This window comes from Papio anubis, chromosome 9 (genome assembly GCF_008728515.1).
Source record: "Papio anubis isolate 15944 chromosome 9, Panubis1.0, whole genome shotgun sequence".
NCBI classification, from domain to species: Eukaryota; Metazoa; Chordata; class Mammalia; order Primates; family Cercopithecidae; genus Papio; species Papio anubis.
Window position 1 is genome coordinate 72,317,167 of NC_044984.1, and position 27,248 is coordinate 72,344,414.

Sequence of the window (27,248 nt, forward strand, 5' to 3'; positions counted from 1 at the left end):
AAATTTGCCATACTTGAGAAACCTGATATTTAAATTTCTTTTATATTTACATGTTATAATATATAATTAAATTACACATTCAATGGCCAAGAAGCTCAGGTTCAAACCTAACTGGTAGTTCTGTAACTTAGAATAACATTTGAATAAAATTCCCCAGGATAATATGTTGCTAAGTAGTTAAAGGCAGGCTAGAATTGCTGCCATTTATTCATTTTGTGTGTCTCTTCCTTATAAAAACCTTTATTAATATAAGCTTATTGATTTTCATTCATCTTTTAAAAATATATGAATGCTCAAAATTTACTCTCTAAATTAATTAAACATGCAAAATAATAAGACAATAATTTTAAAAAAACTCTTTAAACAAAACCTTTCAGGTTTATAGGAGAATATTAACACTCTCTCAATGTAGCCTCAGATTGATAAGCCAACTCTTCAATATGACGGAAACTATGAGAAATATTTGGGGAGGAAATAGAACAACTCAGAGGGTCATTTTATATTAATTATTTTACTGCATAGTTTGAGTTATATGATAAACCATCAGAGATCAAGAAATCCAAAGAGTTGGTTAATTTTCCTAAACTCCAAAAGGGGACATAAAGCCTTGATCTCAGAGGAGGATGTATTTCATTGCCAACAGTAAGTTTTATTTAAAATATGATTACAGGTTGTGTAGCTTACTTTCAAGCTTTACTTCCTTCTCTTTTCCTATTTTTTAAGTTGTAACTACAGGAGAAAAATGTAGGCTTATGTGTAGCCTACATTGTGAATTTAATTTTTTTATTCAATATTTGAAAATCTTACACAGGAACTTCATCTGTTAGAACAAAGATTTCTACTTATTCAATTATGTTATCTAACATAAGCTAATCTTCATTATTTATTAATATATAGCATAAATTAAAAATAAAAGAATTGGAACATTAATAATTGATACTATGTCTGTTTTTTGGAAATATACATACACACATATATATTTTGATATATATGGATATATATTTGGAAGATATATACATACATAAATATGTATAAATGAGTTGGTGAGTGGGTGACTTAGAAAGAAAGTTGATTGCAACGAATCCAGTTGGTATTACAAGGTGCACCCACGTCATCAATATTTATAAATGCAGGACAACCAACATTTCAGTGGCTTTCCTTCTGCAGTTCGTAGCCACTGCTGTACTGGCAACAGCTGTGTATATTTGTGAGGAAAACAACGTGCTACATCAAATGGTTAGCACAAGAGAGAGTTCATTTATTTCTAAGCAGCAGCTAACTTGAGAAAAATTGTAGTTCAAGGTCAGCAAAGAATATCACTTCTGAGCGTGCTTTGTTCTTTTCACCCTCTATCCTTTGATTCTCTCCCTGAAATTCCAAGGTATTTGGAAATGTTAACATGTTTCAGAAATTCAGGTTTGTTTGTGACTCAACTGTGACTGAGAGAATTAAGTTGTATCTCTACCTTCACAGATTTAGTTCAAGAGGATTGCATCTAGAGTTTGTTAAAAAGGACACTGAATACATACGATGCTTCTTTTGTATTTTTCATTTCATACAGAAATAAGAAATGGAAACTTAAAAGCCATTCTAGGGCTGTTTTTCAGTTTGTCTCGCTACAAGCAGCAACAACACCATCAACAACAGTACTACCAGTCCTTGGTGGAACTTCAGCAGCGAGTTACTCACGCTTCCCCTCCATCGGAAGCTGGCCAGGCCAAAACCCAACAAGATATGCAGTCCAGGTAAGGAAAGGAAGTAGGGAATGTGTTTCCAATTAGTTTGTGTAGATACAACTTGTTTTTAACAAATTCTTGTCCACGAGTTTGAAAAACGTACTCATGTACTTGTATCAGTGTGATGGGATTATTTGACTTGTGTAATGGAAGTTAAAACCACTCTTCTTTTGCTTGGACAAGCAACGTCTATCATGTTTTGGGTGACATATTTTTTTTGCTTTCTAAAGATTGTTGTTCTGTATCACAGTGTGAAATGTCTTTGGTGTAAGTAATGTGGCATGGCTACTTTCTTCTACAAATGACTTCAGTATTTAGAATGTGCTACTGAGTCCTAGTCTCCTGTCGTGTAGTTATCTTTCATTGATACTTTTGATTAATTAAGTCTCAAAAATTTCAGGTCTGTTAAACATAGGAGTTTGAGGTTTGGGAACATAGTGTTTTTGATGTGTGTGTGTGTGTGTGTATATGCACATACATGTATTATTTGTCTGGCTTGAGTCTTTTGGCATATGTAGACACAGCCTGGGTAGAGTGTCCCAAATCATGGCAACTTCCTTTTCTCTTCCATTATTAGTTTTGTGTGTTTTTTTCTTTTTTTTCCAATTTAGAATTGCATCAGTGTTCAGCTAGAGGAGTTGAGCAAGCAAACGATATATAACAAGAGACTTATTGTGAAGAATTGGTTTAGTATGATTGTGCATTCTGGTTAGGCAAGTATGAAATCTGAAGGGCAGCCCAGCTGGGAGGGCAGGCTAAAACTCTTGTCATGAACTGAAATTGCAGTACACAGGTAGAATTTCTCCTCTCAAGGAAGCCTCAGTTCTGCTTTTGAAAAGCAAAACTGTCAGCTGGGCACACTGGCTCGCTCATGCCTGTATTCCTAGCACTTTGGGAGACCGAGGTGGATGTATCACGAGGTCAGGAGTTCAAGACCAGCCTGGCCAAGATGGTGAAAGCCTGTCTCTATGAAAAATACAAAAAGTAGCCAGGTGTGGTGACAGGCTCCTGTATTTCCAGCACTCTGGAGGCTGAGGCAGAGAATTGCTTGAACCCGGGAGGCACAGGTTGCAGTGAGCCAAGATCCAGCCTGGGTGACAGAGCGAGACTCCGTCTTAAAAAAAAAAACAAAACAAACAAACAAAAAAAAACAACCTTCTTTCAACTAGTTGAATCAAGATCACTCAGATTATCTAAAATAAACTTTACTGAAAGTCAATTGATTATAGAATTTTATGACTTCCTCAAAGTATCTACATAGCAACAACTAGATTAGTATTTGATGGAATAACTTAGACTATAGTCTAACATAGTTTACATGTCAAAATAAATGATCACAGAATGAAGTTTCACTTAACAACTTTCATGCAAACTACTATATTTGTTCCTGAACAATGACTGGGGTATTGGTTAGTTAGCTCTATTACATAAATAGTTATGATTATTTTTCTTAAGGAGAGAGGATATGAAAATCCCTTTCATCGTCTTTGAAAATATAAACACTTGTCAACAAATGTAAATATTTAACTTTGTCCACCTTAGAAGTCAAGTTTGAAACCTACTAACATTCAGCTAACCTTGAGTTTGGTAATTAGAAATGACTCAAACAATTAAAATGATGTTCCAAAATACATTTATGAACCACCTCCCACTTACTGTCAGTTGTTCAATTGTTCAGAAATCACCTCTCTTTCATCTATTACCCAACTCTCATATGGATCTTGTTTGTTACTTCATAATGAACAATATTTATTTCTCTATATAACCATGTAAATTCTATTCCCTTTGGAAGATTTTCATTCATCAGTGAATTTTTAAATGAATTTAAAAAAAGCTATAGTTTTACTGAAAACAGCATATAATATAAAGTTTATGAAGTGATGGGGGATATATTTTATTATAAAATAATGCAGCTATTTGACTGCTCTTTAAGCTCATCTTGGCTTTTGGTCATATCAGGTGAGATTGTACAAGACTCATAGTGAAAAATAAATCTCTATAGGATAAGTTTCTTGGATTTTCGTAAGCATAGAGAAGAAGAAAGTGGATGACATCATGTTTTATGTATTATTATTATTATTATTATTTTTTGCGTGGATGGTTGGAACAAAGAGATGGATTCTGAAAAGTGCCAGAAATAATATTACTAGAGTTTGGTTTAAGCAGTTTAAATAAAAAAGACACAAGAAGAGTAGCTAAAAAAATAAAGGAAACAAAATTATTTTGTGTAAAGCATGTTGACTCTGGAAGTGATACGGAATATCATTTGACATTGCTTTACCTCACTCTTTTTCTGTATCTTCCATGTGAAATTTATTGTCAAGAATTTCTTGCCCAGAATTTCTTGGTAGATATGACCCTTTTAGGAAATTGTTTCTTTTCCTATTCTTCTTGCTGGATATACATACTGTTGTGAAACTATGGGGTAATTTAAAATATAAAACCATGTGTAATACTCATGGTTTTTATACTGTTTTGTGGAAGGATGTCTCAATTTTTCATTGCAAGTTTATGAAAAGTATTCTTTTCAACAGTGTCCTTTAAGGCTGAGGGAGACTTTTAGCAAAATTTTCTTCTGGATTTAATTACTTTTTGAATTGACATATAATTTAGTAAATGTTTTTAGAGTAACAGCTTTACGAAAAGTAGTATTCAGGACCCTAATATAGAAGAGTTCAAGTCTTACTTTCAATAGTTTTACTTGTAATTGAATTTGTTACATGTTTTAAAGGATATGATATTTAAGACATTAATACTTATTTTTATTCATATAGATTTGGTGTATCACATTAATATATGCATTAGAATTTATGTGGACTTACCTGTAGCAATCAATATTTTTAAAGCATTTTTCAAAAGGCCATAATGATAATATACATAGGAATGTAATATAGTATCTATGTGTTAGAACCAAGATAATTAATGCAGAAAAATTCCTAATGACAAATTTATCTTCATTTGCTAGAGGTGTGAATCATAAATCATGATTTATGATGCCTTTCTATTGATTTCAAAGTTCTTTCCGAGTAAACAGTTTAAATGTCAACTTGCTATACTTTTCTGGATATTTGGCCAGAAAATGTTCTTACATTTTTCTCTGTAGACTAACGAACATTTCTTTGGGCACATTGGTTCAGTTCAGTAAAAGTGTTTCTGTTTTATTCTCTTTGTTTAAAGTAAATTGGCATAATTCTACATACTTCTACAACATTTATTTTATCCATTAATAATTTTTAATTTGATTTTACTATTTTGAAAATAACTCCAGATGTTTTTACTCAATTTGAATAGCTTTCATTTAAACAGAAATTTGGATTTAAAGGTTAACAAGTGAAATACACAGGAGAAAAAATAAAACATGAACCAAGGGGAAAGAATAGAGTAACAGACTCTGCTCTCCTACTCTCTCAGTTGCCTCTCCACCTTTGAGTGTATGTATCTATAGGGGCATGGGTCACGTGCTGTATGTGAGCTTGAGTGGGTGTGTGCACAAGTGTGCATGCATGTGTGTCCTGCTCAACCGGCACCAGGAGCTCTAATTATTAAGAGTTTACCTCTGGAATCAGACTGCCAGGACTTGGATCTGGATTAAAGTAAAGGTGGGATTCAGATTTTAAGTTTCTTAAATTCATTACAAGGAATTATTTGGCTTATTTGGAGTGATAAAGACTTGATTAACCAGGTAATCAATTCTTTACAATTTAGATATATTTAATATAAAACTGATATTTTATCTATGTCACTATTTTTTGATGAACTTTATGTGAGTAAAGATTCAACATCTTGCTATATTCCAAAATATTAAGCATCTTATTTGCATTTATTTAATATGATAAATAAAACTAGTTCATTTTATATTTCTTAATTTTCTTTTTATTTTGAAAAAGGTAGATAAAAATTCTTCTCTCCAACCAAAAGGGGAAATATGAGAAGTGTTTCAATATAAAATGCTAAAAAAATCTTACATAAAGGTTGGTATCATAGTTATTTTTCACAGGTATTAATTGGGGAGAAGAAGGAAATCCCTTTGCTTATTCTAGGAAACAATGTAAAAATAAATCCTATAATTTTAAAATTCATAAAATTCATTTTCATCCTAGGCTATTTCTGTGAACCTTACTTTTTCATCTGTTGCATTTTGACAATTAGAGTTCTAGTTGACAGTAAAGCCAAAAGAAAATCCTATTTCAACCCTATGCAGTACCTGGCACATACCAGCCAATAATACTCAGTAAATGAATGCATGATTTTCCTAAGAATATCTGGTAAAAACATTACAGTGAAAAAAATATAAAATGAAATTTGTTTTTTCTTATGTACTGACCTGGTTATACACAAAGTGTTAGGATGATAGTACATGTAAAAGATAATTTTTTTATTTGCTAAAAGCTTTTTTAAAAGATGTGATTTTTCTTAAAATACATGCTTTTATCTTAATTTTTGACCAGATTATTAAATGATTTTCCTTCCCATTATCAAATAGTTAATGAATTTTACCAACTCACAGATAGTGGTTTTAAATCACATGAATAGTTTATGTAGTATACAATTGAAACATGTAAAAAGACGAAAATTGAATGTGAAAGTAGAGGTCAGAGATTACATAGATAGATGATAGAGGTGGCAAAGCCAGTGTTGATACATCTTTCTGAATTTAAAAAAATTATTTTGGGAACTTGAAAGATTATGATCTCTGCAGATGATCATACGTCCTTCTGCTTTTGATTTTGTAGGAGCAAATCAATAATGTGTCCATTTTCAGTTAAGATGAACGTGCTCTTACAGGACTCACAAGTTAAACTGTGAACTCCCCGGGTATATGTTTTCTGAATGGCTTGTCTGTTCCCTTGCAGTCCTTTTCCAAGGTTCCTGTGACCCCTACCACACACGTTGCTTTTGGAACCCTCTTACCATAGAGGACATTTGCTTTCCAGGGTATCTTTTCCAGGAAACATTATTTCCTTCTGGGAGATTCACTCTGAAATTGAGATGGTTTACAGCTTTTTGGCCAAAGGTTATAAATCTTGAGAAGTATATAAGGCAGTTTAATTTAAGATGACAGGAAGGCTCTAGTAATTTAAGCCCTTGTGAACCTGGCTTCAATTAGCTGCCTAACGCAGTTCTGTGTTGTGGCCTACAGTGTGCTCTTTAAGAAAGTCAGTTAATCAATTAAACTTTAAACAAAACAAAAACATAAAAGAAGAGGGATATTTATAAATCGTTATTTAAAGCAGGATCTTTTTATCTCTAGAGGGAAATAATTGAAGAGAAAGAAATTATTCTTAATTGACTGCATTTGGAAACCGAGAGTATGTAATACTAAGAGAGAAAGTTTGTGTGTGCACGTGCACATACTTTTGTTATGTTCTAACACTGGTGTTTCAATTGTTATAGATGAAGATTATATTACAGTAAAGGTGGGACTCAGGTTTTAAGTTTCTTAACTTCATTACAAGAAAATATTTCACTATATTTGGAGTGATAATGACTTGATTAGCCAAGTAATCAATTTTTAAAAATTTAAATATATTTAGCATAACAATTAGATATTATCTCAGTATTTTTGTTGTTTTGTTTTGTTTTGAGACAGAGTCTCGCTGTGTCATCCAGGCTGGAGTGCAGTGGCACAATCTCAGCTCACTACAACCTCTGCCTCCCGAGTTCAAGCCATTCTCCTGCCTCAGCCTCCCTAGTAGCTGGGATTACAGGTGCCCACCACCATGGCAAGCTTTTTTTTTTTTTTTTGCATTTTTTTGTGGAGATGTGGTTTCACCATGTTGGCCATGGTGGTCTTGAACTCCTAGCCTCAGATGATCTGCCTGCCTCAGCCTCCCAAGTGCTAGGATTATAGGCATGAGCCATCATTCCCAGCCGCTATGTCAGTATTCTTGGATGCATTTTATGTGGGTAAAGATTAAACCTCTTCTGTATTAGTTATTTCAGAGTCAGGCAAGTATGAGTTGGAATCCTGCTTGCCAATTCCCAGTGGAGTGGCGTGGCCAAGTGATTTTAACTTGCTCAAATCCTAGTGTTCTTCCGCTAATATTGGAATAGTGGCAACTTTCTCATAAGGGTGTTGAGGAAACCAGATGAAATGGTTTATGTATAAAATGCTTACTTAGCATAACATAGCATATAATAGACACTCAAACCAGCTATTTCCATCTTCCCTTCTCTCACTTGAAGATCATATCACATGTGTAATAAAATACATTGACCCACATTAAAAACCTTAAGTCAACCTCATTACTGTTCTCCCTTTTCTTTCTCTAATCAAGTCTGCCCATTCCACTTCTAAGTTTTATTAAATATATGAAAATACTTTAAAGTAACAATATTTCCACTAAAATAGCTTAATAATGCTCAGTCCTTTGTATGCCCAGTCTAAATAAGCAGAATAACCCCTTTAATTACTTTAGGTATTTTTTTTAGGAGTTACTTCCATGTAGCTAAATAAAATGCTTCTACCACTAGTTTCTGTTCATCAATTTGATCATTGTCATTTGATCCACACTTCTCTATTTCTCCCCACCCTCATTAATTGATTCTACAAGTTTTTATTAAGTACGTGGTATGTTCTAGACAATCTTCTAGTCACGGGAGATAGGCAGAAGACAAAAGAGACTTTTAAAAAATTTGCTGTCTTGAAGGTTTCATTCTAGTGATTGGAGATAACACAAAATTAATTAAAATATTTACCAGTAATTTGACAGCTGATGATGGAGAAAAACAAATCAGAAAAGGGCAAATCAGATGTGTGAGAGCCATTTTTTTGCTAATTAAAATTTAATGAGGACCGAGGAAAGTCCTCATTCAGATGATGACACTAAGCAAAGAAAATGAGAGAATGTTGTCGGTGAATATTTCAGGGCAGAGCGTTTCAGGCTGAGAGAAGAAATGCTCTTAGACTTTGAATTAAGAGCCTGTCTGGTTTTCTTCAATAAGAGAAAACATCTATCCCAGTTGGACTGGATCAGACGGAATGAGGCAGAAGAAGAGTAGGTTATAATTCGAAGAAACATAAGAATTAGTATGGCCCTGTTGCCATTGTGCAGACTTTGGCTTTTATTCCTGGAGAGAGTGGAAGATAGTATGTGCCATGAGGAACATAAACGGGCATATAAATAAAGTGGTCACATTGTCTGCTGTATTGAAAATAGAGTGTAGTAGGGAAAAGGTGGTAGCAAGAAGTCGTGGAAAAAGCTTGGGCTATCGCATTGAAGGTGCAGAGAGGAAGTTAAATGCCAAATGCGTTTTGAAGGTAATGTCAGTAGAAGAAACTGATAGACTTGTAATGAAATTGGTAAACAAAAAGGGGATTGTAGCATGGATAAAAAGGAGGCTAAAATGGGAGACTGTGTGTTATCAATGTATTATTAGCTGTTGGAAAGACGGTGTTTCCATTTGCTGAAATGAAGAAAAAAAAATGTGAGGAAAGGTTTGGTAGGGAGAAGGTTAGATATTCACTTATTGTCATGTGAGCTTTGAAACATCTGTGAGATATATCTGAAATACTGAGGAGGCCATTGGAATTGCAAGACTGGGGTTTAAGGGATAGATGAGGCCTATAGATAAAAATCATGAAAAAATAAGCATATAGCAACAATAAAAAGCTATGAGGCTAGACTTGATTAAGTCACCAAAATCTGTACATAGATGAAGAAGAGAACTGAGGCCCTGGATCAGGAGCTTACCAATGTTTAGAGATCAAGGAGATGGCAAGACCTGACAGAGGAGACCAAAAAGAGTTAGCCTGTTAAGTAGGAAGAATAGTAGAACTTGATGTCCTGGGAAGCATAAAAACTGCATAAAGTATTCAATAGAGAGACAGATCAATAGTCATAACTTATATTGGAGCCCCTTCTGAACCATTCTAAATAGTTTATACATACATTTACCATCTCAATCCTCATGACAATCCTATGATGTACGTACTGTTTTCTTTCTTCCTTCCTTCCTTCCTTCCTTCCTTCCTTCCTTCCTTCCTTCCTTCCTTCCTTCCTTCCTTCTTTTCTTTTCTTTTCTTTTCTTTTCTTTTCTTTTCTTTCTTTTTTGAGATGGAGTCTCACTCTGTCACCAGGCTGGAGTGCAGAGGCACGATCTCGGCTCACTACAACCTCCGCCTCCCGGGTTCAAGAGATTCTCCTGCCTCAGCCTCCCAAGTAGCTGGGACTACAGGCATTCACCACCACACCCAACTAATTTTGTATTTTTAGTAGAGATGCGGTTTCACCGTGTTGGCCAGGATGGTCTCGATCTTGACTTCATGATCTGCCTGCCTCAGCCTTCCAAAGTGCTGGGATTACAGGTGTGAGTCACCGCACCCGGCCTGTACTGTATTCTTAATATTAATTTTGACATAAAGAAAATGGAAAGATCAATTAAATTGCACAGTTTCACAGAGACTAGGCTGTATATTGGATCAAGGCAATCTAGTACAGAGTTTGTGTTTCTAACCATTATTTACGGAATGTCAACTACATGAAATGTTGCATGTAAGTAGGATGAGAACTGAGAAGTGACCTATGGCTTCTGCACTGGATGAGAGCTCTTTCAGTGAGGTAGTTGCTATGATAACTTGATTGAAATCTGTGCAAAAGAGAATGAGAGGGAGGAATTACAGATAGAGATACACAATTTAATGTGTCAGTTAAAAAAAGAGATAGCAAATATAGGCAAGTCTTTCTAGGAGTGTTACTAACATAGTTATACTCCACTATCTTTAGTTCTTTTGTTGGTTAACTTTGTACCTTTATGTAATGGAATAACATCTTTATTTCTTTTTCAATCACCTGTAGAATATCTTTTGGTATTTGATTTTGTAAAACCTGGATATTAAAACTACGGTGTCGTTCTCCTCTATCCACTGACAATTTCCAATCTCTGTTATTGGCACTTTTATTTTTTGTTACCAACGTTCATATGATTAATCTATTTTGTACACGTACCTGATTGTTCCAATCTTTTAGTATAGGTTGATTCTAAAAGTTGTGTGTGTGTGTGTGTATATATATATACATGTATATGTATACATATTCTTCAGAATCAAGTAATATACTCTGATTCTTCCCTAGTTAAGGCCTATCTGAAAGTTGATATTTGTTTGAATTGATGCATAAAATGGTAGATAATTTGAATAAGGGCCAGAGCTCATTTTATGATAGTTTGGGGAGATGAGTCCAAGTAAACCAAGGGATCACTGTATACTGGTGTCTTTTTTCTGGGATTATTCAGTTATTATAGTTTAAACTGCTTTTTATGTTCAGATAGTTGGTTTTGGTTTAGTTTTGTTTGTAAAAAAATTATTCTTAGTTTTACTGTTCTTAACTAAATCAGAATCAATTAAACTTAATTTTCTAGGTATAAAATAAAAACATCATAATTGTATTTTATCTTTCCAAAAGAATTGTGAGAATATAAATACATTTGAAAGTATGAGACTAACTCTTAATTTAAGAACTTAAGAAATACTTTTTGCCATAAATATGTCAATAAAAACAATGGTGAGCCATTATTTGTCCTATCAAATCTTTTTTAAGATGTGAAATGTTATTATAATAGAGCTGTGACTCATGATAATTAATTTGTGATTTATTTATTTAAAATTTTATCACAGGACATTTTGATGGCCTAGTTAGATATTTTCTACCAAACACTAGAAATTTGATTCCAACCAGAGGTACTACGTATTTGGCATATATGAGCCACTTCCTTCTCAAATAGAGCACTGATAATATATGTAATTATTTCATTTATAATTTTATACTATACGAAATTATTTATTAATCTTTTCTACTAAAGACTAACATCAAAAAGTTAAAATTTATTAAAAATTTTCAAAAGTTTTCAAAACTTATTAAAGTCAATAGCTATTGAATTTATTAATCTGTTTTCTACTAAAGACTAACCTCATCTCAACTTTTTAAGGTTAGTCTTTATAAAAAACAGATTAATAAAGTCAATATATATAATTTTGAATAAATTTCTAAAATTATAATTAATAAAGTCAATAACTATTAACTTTTCATAATCCCTTTTCTATGCTTCTACTTCTGACTATCCCAAATGCTTTTCTCTTTCTGATTGATTTCTCAGTCTCATAAGATGTTAAAAGAAAATAACTTGATTTTATTAATTACAATTTTCAACATGGAGTAAAATTACATCTCAATACATTCAGAACTTCAGCCTCAAAAAGTTGAGGTTAGTTGTCAGTAGAAAACATATTAATAATTATGGACCTTTTTTCCATCATAAGTCAATAACTTTTCAAATTACTGACATAATAAAAACTGCAGCTATCTCAAAAATCATAATTGTCTGGGCATGATAGCTCATGTCTGTAATCTCAGAACTTTGGGAGGCCAAGTCAGGAGGTCACCTGAGATCAGGAGTTCCAGACCAGCCTGGTCAACACCGTGAGACTTGCTCTCTACAAAAGAATACAATACAGAAAAAAAAAAAAAAGCCAGAAGTAGTAGTGTGTGCCTGCTGTCCTGATTACTTGGGAGGCTGAGGTGGGAGGATGGCTCGAAACTAAGAGGTTAAAACTGCAGTAAGCCATAATTGCACCACTGCATTCTAGCCTGGGCACAGAGATTCCTCCATATATATATATGCTATAATAATTATGTCAGTATGATCGTTAGGTTGTTTTTCTGTAGCCAAGTCTACATGGAAAATCAGGAGATAACTTGGTGAGCATGGAATTAGATTTAGGGGATTTGCATGTTTCAGCAACTTAGTCTTGCTTGTGAGACTTTAACCATTAGTCAAGAGCACACTTTCAACATACACCTCTTTATATTCCCTTTTCTATGCTTCTAGTTCTGACCATCCCAAGTTCCTCCCTCTTTCTGATTGAGCTCTCAGTCTCATAAGATGTGAAAAGAAAAAAAAAAAAAAGCCTTCTCTTTCTGCTGTGTGGCAGACTCTAGACCGATGCTCACCCATCAGAGATGTTTTGTGACCCCAGTCACTGCTTACTAACATTGTTACTGAAATGCCAGAGATTTGGTCTAGGTCCTGCTGTGCACTACAGAGAAAGCCAGTTACTGAGAGAATGAGTATTGCCAGAGAAGAAGGCTTTAACTGGGTGCTGCAGCTGAGGAGAAGGAAGACCAGTCTCAAATCCAACTAAAATTAGGGGTTTATATGGCAAGGAAGAAATGTAGCTATGTGTGGGAAAACAGGAACGAGGGAGGGATAAGGAAGAGGAGTTGGTCAACAGGAAGCAGGTGGTCAGTTAAGCAATCGTGACAGATGAGGAGCCTGGCATCTTATTGTCCAGATATAATTATCTGATAAGTTTCAGTTCCTTGACACTATTTGGGATACCTGGTGGTTGGTTTCCCAAGAAAAAAACTCAGATAAGACAACCGTAAGTTTCTCAAGTTTTAAGACTGGAGGGGTCAATTTCTATGTTTATTCAAAAGAAACCATAAACATCAGTTCTATGGGACAATTGGGCTGGTTTGATTATGATTGTATTGATGATTATATTTGCTTTGCAGTAAATGGAGAGCAGCCCAATTATAAGGACTTGATAGAATAGATTTTCTCACAAATCTGCATATACTTTATAGATATTCATCTTTTAAATGTAATAAAAGTCATTTTTCTGAGCATATGTATTAAGAAATAATTTAACATATTTTGTGATGACTACAATGCTTTTTAAGTATTTAGAAGTATTAAATAATCTGATTTTTCACTGATCTGTGTGGTCTTTGCCTAAGTTAGTTTAAATTTTTAGTTTGACAAAATAACTTTTTCTACCAGTATTCAAGGTCCGATTTTTTAAAGGTGGTTGCATTCAAATGAATTTTTGGAATGAAGCTCTGAATGTATTGAGATGTAATTTTACTCCATACTAAAAATTGAAAATAGGAAAACATCCACAGAACAGCATCGTAGAGTAGTACTTTGAGCTATGTGTAACAGCATTTTGGAAAATCTAATTTATGGTGAAATTGAAAAAGAAATATGAGCCTCATTTCCTGAATTCTCCTTTATCTTGAAGTTTGACATTCCTAAAAGAGCAAGAGACTTTGATGCTGTAATGTCTTACACAGGCCTCTGCCTCTTTAGTTACTGTTTTGAGATCTCACAAAAGCAGACCATGCAGGTGGCCTTATTAACTATCTGTGGAAATTTAAGATAAGACAGAGGTTATAACATATTTTCATACCGTATTTCACTAATAGGATAAGTTATCACAGTAACCTGTCCCAAATGCAATTCAGATGATATTTCAGCCACCCGGTTACTAAAAAGAAACACATGTGGATAAAAGCTGTTTCTGACTTATTTATGGATTAGGCAATAACTGTTTTCAGTGAACTCTTAGCAAAAGGGGACCATATTTTATGATATACTCTGCAGTGAGGACAGTTTTTGCAAAATGCCTTAAATATTTTTTAAGGACCACATATAGTTTTGAGGTACCAAAGATATATTTGCAGAAGTGGCTAAATAAATCTTTCTTAGTGCTAATAGCATGTTAGTTATCATTTTATAGCAGTGCACAAGGATCCTGCAGAAGTCTTTATATTAAAGGAAGAATTTAGTTTAAGGAGCTCTTTAAATCTTAATTCTGAATATATGGTTTCATTTCTATCCCAAGCAATCATAGGACATATAAAGAAATTTATTTCCATCTATCTCTGTCTTAAAAACCCTTAGTGAATGTATTTAACTGTCCTTAAAGTTTATTCTTTTGTCTAAAATTTCTTAGCATAAAACTTTAAAAAATACATTTAATTATAGTGTATTTTGGGTACTTTATTCCAAATTTTTCTCTCAAGCCATTTTCAGTGAATTTGAAAGGAAATAATTTCTGTCTTTTTAACATAATACTGTATTATAGAAGAGAAAATTGGGAGGTAAAAATTGCCCACTAAAACTCAAACCCAAAAAATCCCTTATTTTATACTCTGAGATTTGTTTCTTTATATTCCTCTATGTTTTCTTGTGAATGATGCTTTTAGAAAAAATGAATGTGATATCATAGTTAAGCATGCTTTTCTCTTTCTTTGGGAATCAAGAGTACTATGTGTCTCACTATATAGGGATTCTGAATAGGGATTTCTTCTCTTGTGATGTGTTTATTTGACTCCAAGACTGAGGGTAAATAGGGCCAGAAACAAGGATGATTCTAAAATGATTTTCTATAAAATTTCTTAATATAGATAAGAGTTATAAATACATATATATTTATATATGAGTTATAAATATATAATATAATAAGAGTTATAAAAACCTATGTAATATGAAAGATTGCCCTTACGTTCTATTTTGCTCTCATAAATATAGTTTATTCAACTACTTTTTTTTTTAAGTACATCCATTTAAAAATTACTGTTTTCTACCTGGCTTTTAGGTTTTGATGAACCAGCTACTGTCTACTTGGGCAGAGTCAATGCATAGCATATGACTTAATGAAAGACGATTTGTTGCTATTGATCCTTTATATGTTACATTAGAGCCTTGTGTTCTTTTCCACTGGTGATTTGAAAGTTCAAATGTGACTTTTCCACAAATAAATTGGCCCTCACCATGAGCCAAGAGACACGTTAGATATGTGGCTAAGATAAAGTGATGATCCTTTTCAAATCACCCACAATCTTATAGAGTACCTAGATATTTTAGCAGATCACTTAATAGACATGTTAAGTAATTGAACAAAGCACAAGTTGCTCAGTGATCAAAGTTAGAGGAAAGGGCACATATGAAGGGACTGACAAAGGAAATGCCATTTCACATTCAGGAAACGATAGTTATTTGGCTGAGGAGAAAGTTAAAGTAGAAATGGGTTCTAGGTATCTATTGCTGCTTTACAAAAGCATCCCACAATCTGACGGCACAAAACAATAACCATTTTATGATGCTCATGGATTTTGTAAGCCAAGGAATCAGATGGGGCATAAAGAGGATGGCTTGTCCTTGCTCCACTATGTCCAGGACATGCAATGGAGAAGGATAGAATGGCGGGGATGTCACAAACTGGTGAGAGACAGAATATCTGTGGTTAGAGAATCCACTTCCAAGATGATTTCTTGACTCACAGGTCTAGCAGCTTAACTGAAATTCACACGGCCACTCCAGCATGACACCCTTAGTGGCATCATACTTCTCACATGGTAGTTCTAGTGGTTACAGCAGCCTCAAGCCCAGACTCTAAGAGATGGGTGGATAGCACAAAGATCTCACCTCTCAATGGAAGGATGATCAATGAGTTTATTGTATTCCTGTGTTAAAATTGTCATAGCATATAATGAGGGAGAAGACTGGAGAAACAGGCAGAGGTCAGTTTGTGGAAGTTGTGAACTCTACGCCTAGAAGCTGAGACTTATTTCTAAATGTAAAGTAAAATTGCTTTGAGAAATTTTTACCAGAGGAAAAATAAGACTATTTATAACTTAGAAATATTGCCCTGGTGACAGGGTAGAGAAAAGATGTGCTTTGGGCAGGGGAATAGGGATGGACCCTGCTCTGGTGGCAAGAGAATAAGCATTTTAATATTTGCAGATGTGAAAGTCAGACTGGAACAATGAATTCGGTACCTGATTGGAAGTAAGGGTAAAAGACAATCATCATGCCTCTACTTTCATTGATGAATTGAAATATCATGTATTTCAGTAAGACAGAAAATATAATACTATAGTGGAAACAGATGAGAGGAGGGGGGCAGAGAGAGAAAAATTTAGCTTTGGCCTTCCTAGGTTTAAGATTTTAATGGAACTTTGGTGACTAGTATGTGGCTCCGGAGCCTAGGAGAGAAGCCAGAGCCAGAGTTACAGATCTGGGAACATTAGCTTAGCTATGTTTTATTGATTGAAACAGTAGAAATGGAAGAAATAGCTCAGGAAAAGAGAATAAAGGTAGGGGAAAGAAAGGAGAGCTCAACACAAAACTCTGGGGACCATAAACAGTTACAGGTGAAGTGAGCAAACAAGGAGAATGAGAGAATGTTCTTTTTGTTTTGCAGTGTTCTGAGTTATGGTATCTTTTTGCTAAATTCGTAAGTGTAAATTGTTTTTCTATTGAGAAGTACTTCGTCTTCTGAGACATTTTGTTCCTGTCTTTCAAATTATTCCTGAAATTTAGATACAAATGAAATACAGAATTCTGGTTGAAATATTAAATAAACTATATTGAACATATATTCATCTAATCACTGCATCACACTATGTCCTGAATTTAAGGCACTTTTGGATTCTGTGCAGTGTTGAGATTTATGTTTTGAAAGGCTCACCCTGTGTATGCTGTTTTGGGAATGCTGGTTCTTTGGTGTCTTATTGGGACAGTTTCTAATGATTTCTTGCTGGGCTAAGTCCTGTGGGACTTACGTTGTTGACTTTGGGAAGCGAGAATAATGAATAATATCCATAAAATTTTGAAGGAGAATGAGACTTAATTGTATTTGATTTCAAGAAATCACAATCCCAAAGTAATTTCAAACTGGGAGATCAAGAGCCATAGTTAAAAGCTCAGCCATTGTCCTGAAAGAGCCATGCTTATGTGCTTTCAAGTAAGAATAACGTAACATCAACAGTGGTAAGTGAGAACCAAGGGATGTGGTATTAGAAAGACTTCCAAGTGCAGGTGTGCAGGGTAATAGTGGCTAAAATTCACACAGGATTCATTAGAATAGTTACAGAGCCTCCAGAGACTGTCAAGTATGCATTTTTAAAACCTGTTATAGCACTTATCTTTATCAGACACCCTTCTAAGTGATCTATGATTTGGTCCTCATAAAAACCTTCAGGGGCTGGGCACGGTGGCTCACGCCTGTGATCCCAGCACTTTGGGAGGCTGAGGCGGGTGGATCACGAGGTCAGGAGATCAAGACCATCCTGGCTAACACAGTGAAACCCTGTCTCTACTAAAAAAAAATACAAAAAAGTTAGCTGGGCATGGTGGCGGGTGCCTGTAGTCCCAGCTCCTTGGGAGGCTGAGGCAGGAGAATGGCATGAACCCAGGAGGCAGAGCTTGCAGTGAGCCAAGATAGCTCCACTGCACTCCAGCCTAGGCGACAGACCGAGACTCTGTCTCAAACAAACAAACAAACAAACAAACAACAACACACACACAAAATCCTTTAAGTAGCTGTCATCCTCATTTAACAGATGAGAAACTAGGCACAAAGCAGCTGAGCTGAGATCTGGGTAGGGCAGCTGGCTGTAGTTTCTTTGCTATTAACCAATGTATTAGATGTTTACTACTGGCATTTCAACGTATTAATTCACAGAAGATAAATAATGTCATCTATCATTTCTTCACATCTGCAAAATGCTTTTGTTTCTCTTTCCAAACTTGACTTTGATTTCCATTAAATATAAAATTACACTTTTTTTTTTTTTTGGAGACGGAGTCTCACTCTCTTACCCATGCTGGAGTGCAGTGGTGTGATCTCAGCTCCCTGCAACCTCTACCTCCTGGGTTCAAGCGATTCTCCTGCTTCAACCTCCAAAGTAGCTGGGATTACAGGTGCATGCCACCATGCCTGGCTAATTTTTTGTATTTTTGGTAGAGACAGGGTTTCACGGTGTTAGCCAGGATGGTCTCAATCTCCTGACCTCGTGATCCAGCCACCTAGGCCTCCCAAAGTGCTGGGATTACAGGTGTGAGCCACCACGCCTAGCCTATACTTTTTATGAATAATATTAGTTAGTATACATGGCTTTAGGGGTTATAATTCTCCAAATGAAACAGTAACCTCTGTACGCTTTAACCTTCCAAATTTTTGTAACACAGTGCCTGTACATCGGAGGTGGTCAATAAAAGTCTTTTCAATGATTCATTAATGGGACAATTGCATAAATGAATCTTCATGTTTATCAGAATAAGAGGAACATTGAACTAAGTTTGGTTTCTCAATAGCTATGTCTATGTGCCACTTTGGAAACCTTAGGAATGTGAAGCTGCTTTCTTATTTATTCATTAATTCAATATCCAAAAGTATTTATATACTTTGTAAGTGAATCGTTAGAATAAGATCAGAGAGGCCTCTTCACTCTGTCAGCACTCCAACGGTGGGATTAGTCACACCTGAATATCCATTTTCCCAGTGTTTTCTATTTCTTTCTCCACTTTTTTTTTGTATTTAGACATAACATTGAGTTGGAATTTTCTTTTCATACACTATACAAGGGATGTTCAGCCTCATTTTCCCACACTCTTTTTTTTTTTTTTTTTGAGACAGAGTCTCGCCCTGTCGCCCAGGCTGGAGTGCAGCAGTGTGATCTCGGCTCACTGTAAGCTCTGCCTCCTGGGTTCATGCCATTCTCCTGCCTCAGCCTCCCGAGTAGTTGGGACTACAGGTGCCCACCACCACACCCGGCTAATTTTTTATATTTTTAGTAGAGACAGGGTTTCATCGTGTTAGCCAGGATGGTCTCGATCTCTTGACCTCATGATCCGCCTGCCTCAGCCACCACGCCCGGCCTCCCACTCTCTTTTCTATATAACTTTATTGTACACAGAACAACTCAAGTCAGAGGCCCAGGATTTGTCTTAGATTCTTCCCTTTCTTTCAATTCCTATGTCCACTATTTTAACTTATTTTAATCATTTACTTCTATTTACTGTGCCTCTGACTTCATTCAGGCCTATATAAAATCCTGCCTGAATTTTAGCCATGATTTCCTATTTTATCTGTTTTCAGCCTTGTTAACATCTCCCAACCTCATTTCTTCCTCACTCTTACATATCTAAAGGAAAGGATCTATCTAATCTGAGAATTTAGTATTTCTTCTGCAATTAAATTTTTTTGGTAGTCTCTCACTGCAATCATAAGAAAGACCAAATTCCTTAGCAAATTGATAGGGCTTTCTAGATTCTTACTTGCAAAAAAACTAGGTGTTAAAATATTATTTGTAGGGCTGGGCGCGGTAGCTCATGCCTGTAAACCCAGCACTTTGGGAGGCCAAGGCAGGTGGATCACTTGACGTCAGGAGTTTGAGACCAGTCTGGCCAACATGGTAAAACCCCGTCTCTACTAAAAATACAAAAGTCATCCGGGTGTGGTGGCATGCACCTGTAATCCAAGCTACTCGGGAGGCTGAGGCAGGAGAATTGCTTGAACCTGGGAGGTGGAAGTTGTAGTGAGCTGAGATCGTGCCACTGCACTCCAGCCTGGGCGACAGAGCAAAACTCCATCTCTAATAATAATAATAATAATAATAGTAATAATATTTGTAGAATGAATGAGAAAATTAAAAATATTTATAATTACCACAATAAATAAGCATAAGTTGAAACAATTCAAATATCAACTTCCTGAGCTGAGATTTTTTGCAAGAAGCTTGATATTATCCAAAGAGTTAAATTGATACATTATATGAGGTTAAGGTATTATGTTTTGGTGATTTATAGAATTCTGTATGTGCATTATGTTGAAGAAAATTTGATTCTTGAGGTTGAAAACTAAACTAAGGAATGAGGTCATATATACATATATATAACCACATTTTGCATGGAAGTCTGCTATTAAAATAACTACAACATAAATAGTCTACAAAAATCTTACATGAAATTATTAACATTTTCTTAACTGTATTGAAGGCATGGAGAACAGATACAAATACATTTTAACTCTCATTCTAATTCTCGTTGAAAAATAAGGGCTGTTTGAATCCTTTGCAAGGATTATGAGGCTACCATAGAAATTAGTAGGAAAAACAGTTCCATGATTGATTAGTGATGTCTGTAATGGATGTGGGAGTGGCCAATTATAAATTATGTTCCATATTTATTATTCCTGAATAAAACATTGCTAAAAGTTTTAAATAATATTTGCTCATAAGACTATGAGAATAGTTGATTAAATACTATAATTATTTTAACCTTTAAAATTGTTTTATTTACTCTTGATTTCTATGTAAAGTGGATTGAATTTGTTTAATATTATTTCTCTGAATGTCAAATGGTATATTTTGAAATTAGATTTGTTTGATACTTACAGAGATGATATTCAGATTCTACAATATCTTGGAAATCTTCACAAATCTATGGAGCAATAAAAACACTTCGACTGATAATTTATACAGAAAATATGGTACAAGAGAACAGAGTACAGCTTATGGAATGTTAACAAATTTAAGTTCAAATTTCAGCACTTTAATTTACAAAATGTGTAAAGTGCACGAGTTAACATCTAAAGACTTAATTTTTCATATTTGTCAGTTGGTTGTATAGTATAACCTTTGCAGGACTGCTGTGAGGATTGAATAAGATAAACATTATTTGCTGCCAGTTAATAAGGATGTAATAATGACTAGTGTCTGTCTGTTCCCTCCTTTAACATACTTCTGATAATTCCATTCTTGGAACAAGTTCCCTTGCTTAGAAGGTGGGGATATAACATGCCATCGTTTGAAAATGCCGCCCAGCAAATATCAATCAATTATTTCGTTATTGAACATATACCAGCCCCATGATAGAGAATAAGAATGCAAAAATGAACGTAATTCCTACCCTGGAGAACAACAGAGTCTGTTTAGGAGACAGATACTTAACCTGATTAGTTACTGCACCATCAAGACATGTCAAGACATGTCAAGGAGATATTCAGAAAGGGGATTCTGAAGTTTAGGATTGAGATTGGGGTTTGAAATATACAATTAGTATAAAAGAAGGAAGGAGTCTGTTATATCTGGGATTATAATTTTTAGAATATTTATGGTAACAGCATGAAATTTTGTGGGTGGTGACTGAGTGAACCTGCATTTGGGAAGCAGAAGTAATAGCTGGAGATGTGGCTATTGTGTCAGGAATGCTAAAATGATGAAGTCTGTAAGAAGGGGGTTGCTGACATCTGGAGAAGAGGCATGGCTTGAGATTTTGGAATATGCTGTTTGACTTTAGAAACTGTGAGTATTCTCCTTCCAGACATCTGTGGATATTCTGTAGCGCACAGTATCTCCAATTTTATTATGCATAGGAATCACCTGCGGATTCTGTTTAAATGAAGATTCAAATCAGTAAGTCTGAGATGGGATCTGAGGTTTTTATATTTCTAACAAGCCCCAGGTGATGTCAGTGTTGTTGGTCTACAGACCACATTTTGAGTAGTGAGGCTCTAGTGGTTAGTAAAAATGGGTAACCACAGATTCGGCCCTGTTTACCTTAAGAAGCTTTTTTTCCTTATAATAAATGGATTTCATAATTCCACATGAGGATTTACACTGAAGCGGAAATAGGAAGCTCTGGCAGTTTGGATCCTGCTGTGTTTTGATCACCAGATAAATTCCATTCTTTAAAAATGGTTGACTGTGTATAGTTTTCTCTTCTTCCCTTCCATGTTTGGGAAAAATAAAAAGCAGCTCCTTGATATTCCAGTTTACTAGAATGATGATCACATACTTCCTTTAGTAGGATCCACAGGGAGCGTCAAAATATTTAATTCTTTTGTGCTTCTGTTTCTGACATCTTTTGCCCACCCATAAAGCTAGTAGGAGTCTAATCATACAGGATTTCAGAAAAAAAATGCACTCTTCAATTCAGACATCTAAAAGCCCTTAGTTTACTGCTTTGCTGACTCAGTTTATTTTCCTTCATTGCCTGAGAGCTGTGTCTACGTGTCACCTGTGTCTGCTTTACTAGGACTCGGCAAGTTGGCTGTTTGTTACTAGTATGTTATAAACTTGAAGCCTGGGAAATGGCATTACAATAGCACTGTGGAGAATAAAATGTTTTTCTGCTGTCCAGGGAGGCATAGACAATAATGTTAAGAAAAATAAAGGAGCTATTGAGAAAGATTTTGAGTTAGATCAAACAAGTATTGAGAGAAATGGGGAGAGGTTGATTATGTGACAGTTTGAAAGAAAAATAATGAGAGAAAAGTAGAGGCATACTGAAACAGAAGATTTGATATTTCTGTCCACCCTAGATTACCAGTGATTTTTAAGGTTACAGTAATAGCTTATTTTTTTAGACAACATTGCAAACGTTCAACTAAGTCTCCCTTACTCTCTTTCTGATTTCTTTTCAGATGAAAAGACAAAAACAGGGAGAGGCAACAGACATTTAAGTGTAGTTACTAAGGACATAAAAACAGGATGGCAGTAATACTATAATTAGAACCAGCAATTAACAAATGTCTCACTAGGTTACACATAAATACACGTGTGTACAGTGCCTTTACCTTTACACGATATTTCATAAACATTAGGTATTAGGCCAAACCAAACACTTTGCCCTTTGGGCTTCCTGTGGAAGCTAAAGAGCTAGCTAAAACCAACCAACCAACCAAACAAACAAACAAACAAAAATAAATTGTTCTTCCAAGGAGTCCAAGGAGTCCATGCTCCTTGATCTATAAACATCTGAGAGTGGCAGACACTTATGTAGAAAGGCCAGTGACTTTTGACTAGGTGCCTCTTAGAAATGCAGTTGGTACAATGTAGTCTGTTAGTAGCTGAGATCATGAAAAATAAAGGACAAAAATCATTAAATTGATAAGACCAATGGGTTAATTGGTGAAATAATATTTATTCTCTATACTGGAAAATAGATCCATGGAATAGTGAAGTTGCCTTATAAATAAATCAAACATAAACAATTTTTTATATACTAAGCATTTGTGGCAGTTATACTTGGCAGATAAATTACTTTCGAGAGGATAATAAGTATAGTTCTTATTCTGCTTTTTAAAAACATACTGAATTCCATTTAAATTTCTCATCGATCTGTCAATCTGACTTAATCATTATCACCTCACAATTTACCTTTTTTAAAATTCATATCCAACCATTCCAAGCTCCTAATTCCACTATTGACTATTTCAAATCAGCTATTCACCTCATTTTGTTAAAAAAATTAAATATATATCTGTGAAAGATAGAGTTTATTTTTTAATATACTTACAATATTATTCAAACACCAGGGTTTTAGTCTAGGTCCTGCTCTCTGTTGCACAGTAAGCCAATCACTAAAATAACAAGAATTTCCAAGGGAGAAGACTTTACTCAGTTGCTGCAGCTGACAAGAATGGGAGATCAGTCTCAAATTCACCTCTCCAGTCAACTAAAACGGGGGGTTTATGTAGTGGGGAAGGAACTGGCTACATGTGGAAAAGCAGGAATTAGGGAAAGGTAAGGAAGAAAAGTTGGTCAACAGGAAATAGGTCATCTGTTAGAAAAACAGGAATTAGCAATGAGTAAGAAAGTAATCATGACAAATGAGGGGCCTGGCATCTCATTGTCTAGATGTGGTGATCTGGTAAGTTTCAGTTTCTTGATCCTATCTGAGAGGCCTAATGGTCAGTTTCCTGAGAAAAGGAACTCAGATAAAACAAATGTAAGTTGCTCAAATTTTAACTGTGAGGATCAATTTCTATATTTATTCAAAAGAAATTATAACATCAATTTTATGGGTCATTTAGGCCAGTTTCAACAATTCAACATAATCATCACACTTAAAAAATTAGTATTAATTACTTAGTTTCATTTAACATCCTAGTGTTAAAATTTTCTCAATTTTCTCATAAAGTTGAACAGTTGTTTATTTGAGTCAGAATTCAAATAAGCTTCTGTACATTACAATTGGTTTTAAGTTCTTAAAAGACTCTATAAGTTTTCTCTTCATAATTTTTCTTGCAATTTATTTGTTAAAGAAATTGGGTCATTTGTCCTATTAAGTGCTCCACTGTCTGTGTTTTTATTATTGTATTTCTGTAATATAGATCTTTGAAAATTTGTCTCTATTAATTGTGTTAATAATAGACTTCCTGTTACAACACTTCTGGTGCTGGTTTGGTGACATATGACACACTGTGTTTTCAAAATGTATTAGTTTTATTATTTCTTTATTTAATTTTTTATTTTTTACGAGCAGAGTCTCACTCTGTCACCCAGGCTGGAATGCAATGGTGCTATCTAGGCTCACTGCAACCTCCGCCTCCTGGATTCAAGCAATTCTCCTGCCTCAGCCTCCAAAGTAGCTGGGATTACAGGCTCCACCAGGCCCAGCTAATTTTTGTATTTTTAGTAGAGATGGGGTTTCACCATGTTGGCCAGGCTGGTCTGAAACTCCTGACCTTGTGATCCACCTGCCTCAGACTACCAAAGTGCTGGGATTACCAATGTGAGCCACTGTGCCCGGCCTAGTTTTATTTTTTAAGAGACAAGAGTAGGCAAATTTCCAATATCTATGATAGTACTGGTGCATTTGATGAAGAGATTGCCTTGAAGAAATCGCATTATGTTTATAAATTTAAATAACTAAAGTTAAATTAAATTTTTGCATTACATAAAAGGGTACAAAGCACAGTTATGAAAGCTTAGAGATTTAATATGTGTCTAGAAGGTGATAAAATGTTGCATAGACTTGGTGTAATTTAAGGTGATACTTGAAAAATGGTTAGAATTTGGTATAATAGACACAGGTAGGGAGTATTCCCATAGGAGTTATAGCATGAGTAAAGGCACAGAAAAATAGAAAAGTACAAGTGAGATAAAAACCCCTCTTGTCTTTTATCCTGTGACAAAGACAGTAGAACATAAACATAGAAACATAAGAATATTTTATTAAGGCTGGGTGCAGTGTCTCACACCTGCAATCCCAGGAGTTTGAGACCATCTTGGCCAACATGGCGAAACACTGCCTCTATTAAAAATGCAAAAAGTAGCCAGGCGTGGTGGTGGGTGCCTGTAATCCCAGCTACTTGGGAGGCTGAGGCAAGAGAATTGCTTGAACCCAGGAAGTGGAGGTTGCAGTGAGCCGAGGTTATGCCACTGCACTCCAGCCTGGGTGACAGAGCAAGACTCCGTCTCAAAAAAAGAAATGAAGATTTTTTAGAGGATCTTGAATATCAAAATTTACTTTGAATCTTTACTAATTAGCTGCATGTTTTAGAAAATTTGTTGTATGGCTTTAACCTTTGCTTCCTTCACCTATAATTTCACTTCTCTATTTGAGACAAACAATAATATCAAGACACAAGCCTACATACATTCATTTCAATTCAAATATTTGATTCTGAGGTATGAATTAGATTAGCAATACAACATTTGAATTTCTGTAGGTCAGAGGTATCGTGGGACGTATTCAAGGCTTGAGTTAGAGTGATAAACATCGGAATTGATGGAAAACACAGGTACAGATGGAATTGTAGATATTGAATTAGTATGACTAGGTATTGATTTCTCCTCTGTAATAATTGAAAGGGAAATGGAAAGAGTCGGCTGTTGAGATTTTCAGCCTATATTATTAAGAAAATTGTGGTCCTGTGGATAGAAATAAAGAAATTTTAGGAAGGAGCTTATTGAGAGCTGGGGAATAAAAGAAGGAGAATGGAGAGTTTGATGTGGTGAGTTTGAAGCGCACGTAAATGGACAGGTCTTTCAGTTGGTACTGATGGATGGGAATATGAACAGAGGTTAATTTTAGGAGTAGAATTTTAGTTTAAATCTTAGTATAAAGTGAATTACTAAGTAAAAAATGCATAAAAATATTTGAGGAAAGAGGACATACTCTTGAAGGAAAAATAACATGCCTTTAAGAGGTGGGGAAGCAAGGACCCCAAAAAGGAAAGAGACAGTGGGACAAAAATGATGGTGAATTAATTGGGTCAGCTTCCTGGAATGCCAGTCTATGAATAGGAGAGGCTCAAAAAGGAGCAGGGACCAACATGGTTAAATGCAAAGACTTTAGAACACAGTGAACTTTGAAGAAAACACTTCAAGATAACAGCTTCACCAGTGCAAGAAAGCAGGACAGAAGCTACCTTTTAAGAGATTACAGTGAGAGGGTTTGGTGTAAGAATTCAGGTTCAAAGTAGAGTATTCTTATATAATAAATCAGGAAACACACATGGACCATAAAATGAAATTGATTTTGGCCAAATCATTAAAACTTTATGGACTTTGTTGTTGTTTTTCCAGTTCTATGCTAAGAATTATATTATGGCACTTCTTTAAAATCATGAGGTGGGGGGACCAATAAGGTAGCTTCAGCTCACTAAAAGAAAATATATTGTTTCATTGTCATCTGTTTTGCTAATAGGTGTGTTCAATTTAGAGAAAGTAGGGTAGACATCGTGGTAAACAGATAGTTCTCTTACTCTTGAATTGACAAGTAGACTGAGAAGTTCACAAAAGGTTTTTCCTCACTTTGCATGTTTTTATTCTTTAGTTTTCAAAATGCTATTTCACTGAATTGAGACAGTTTGGTTTTTATTTCTGAAGTACTTTCTGATAGTGTTATTACTGAAGTAGTTTAGCCAGTTGTGGCCAGTTGTTTTGGTGCTCAGTGTAGTTAGAATACAGATTGCGTTATACACAAATAACAATTTATCACATGCCGAATGTACTCTGTGAATCTGAAAACTCCCTCTATATGAGGATATATTTCCCTCAAGCCAGGCAATTTTAAGGACCTGCAAGCTCCCACCACAGCCTAGCTCAGTGTAGTAAAAGTTATCTTAGTAAACACATCATCATCCTAAGTAATCCTTTCCTTGACTAAAATACCCCCTGCTTGGCAGAGAAGCAATTGGATCAACTGCAG

The 27,248-nt window shown here is 35.0% G+C and overlaps 1 protein-coding gene across 11 annotated transcripts in view; it reads left to right on the forward strand.

The window, feature by feature from the left end:
* The window catches only part of NAV3 (neuron navigator 3), a 946,218-nt gene that overhangs the window by 699,597 nt on the left and 219,373 nt on the right, over nt 1–27,248 (forward strand). For all 11 annotated transcript variants that reach the window (XM_021923304.2, XM_031651088.1, XM_021923300.2 and 8 more), the window contains one exon: nt 1,562–1,745. In XM_021923304.2, the coding sequence (XP_021778996.2) occupies nt 1,562–1,745 (184 nt within the window). The remainder of the gene's footprint in view (nt 1–1,561; nt 1,746–27,248) is intronic.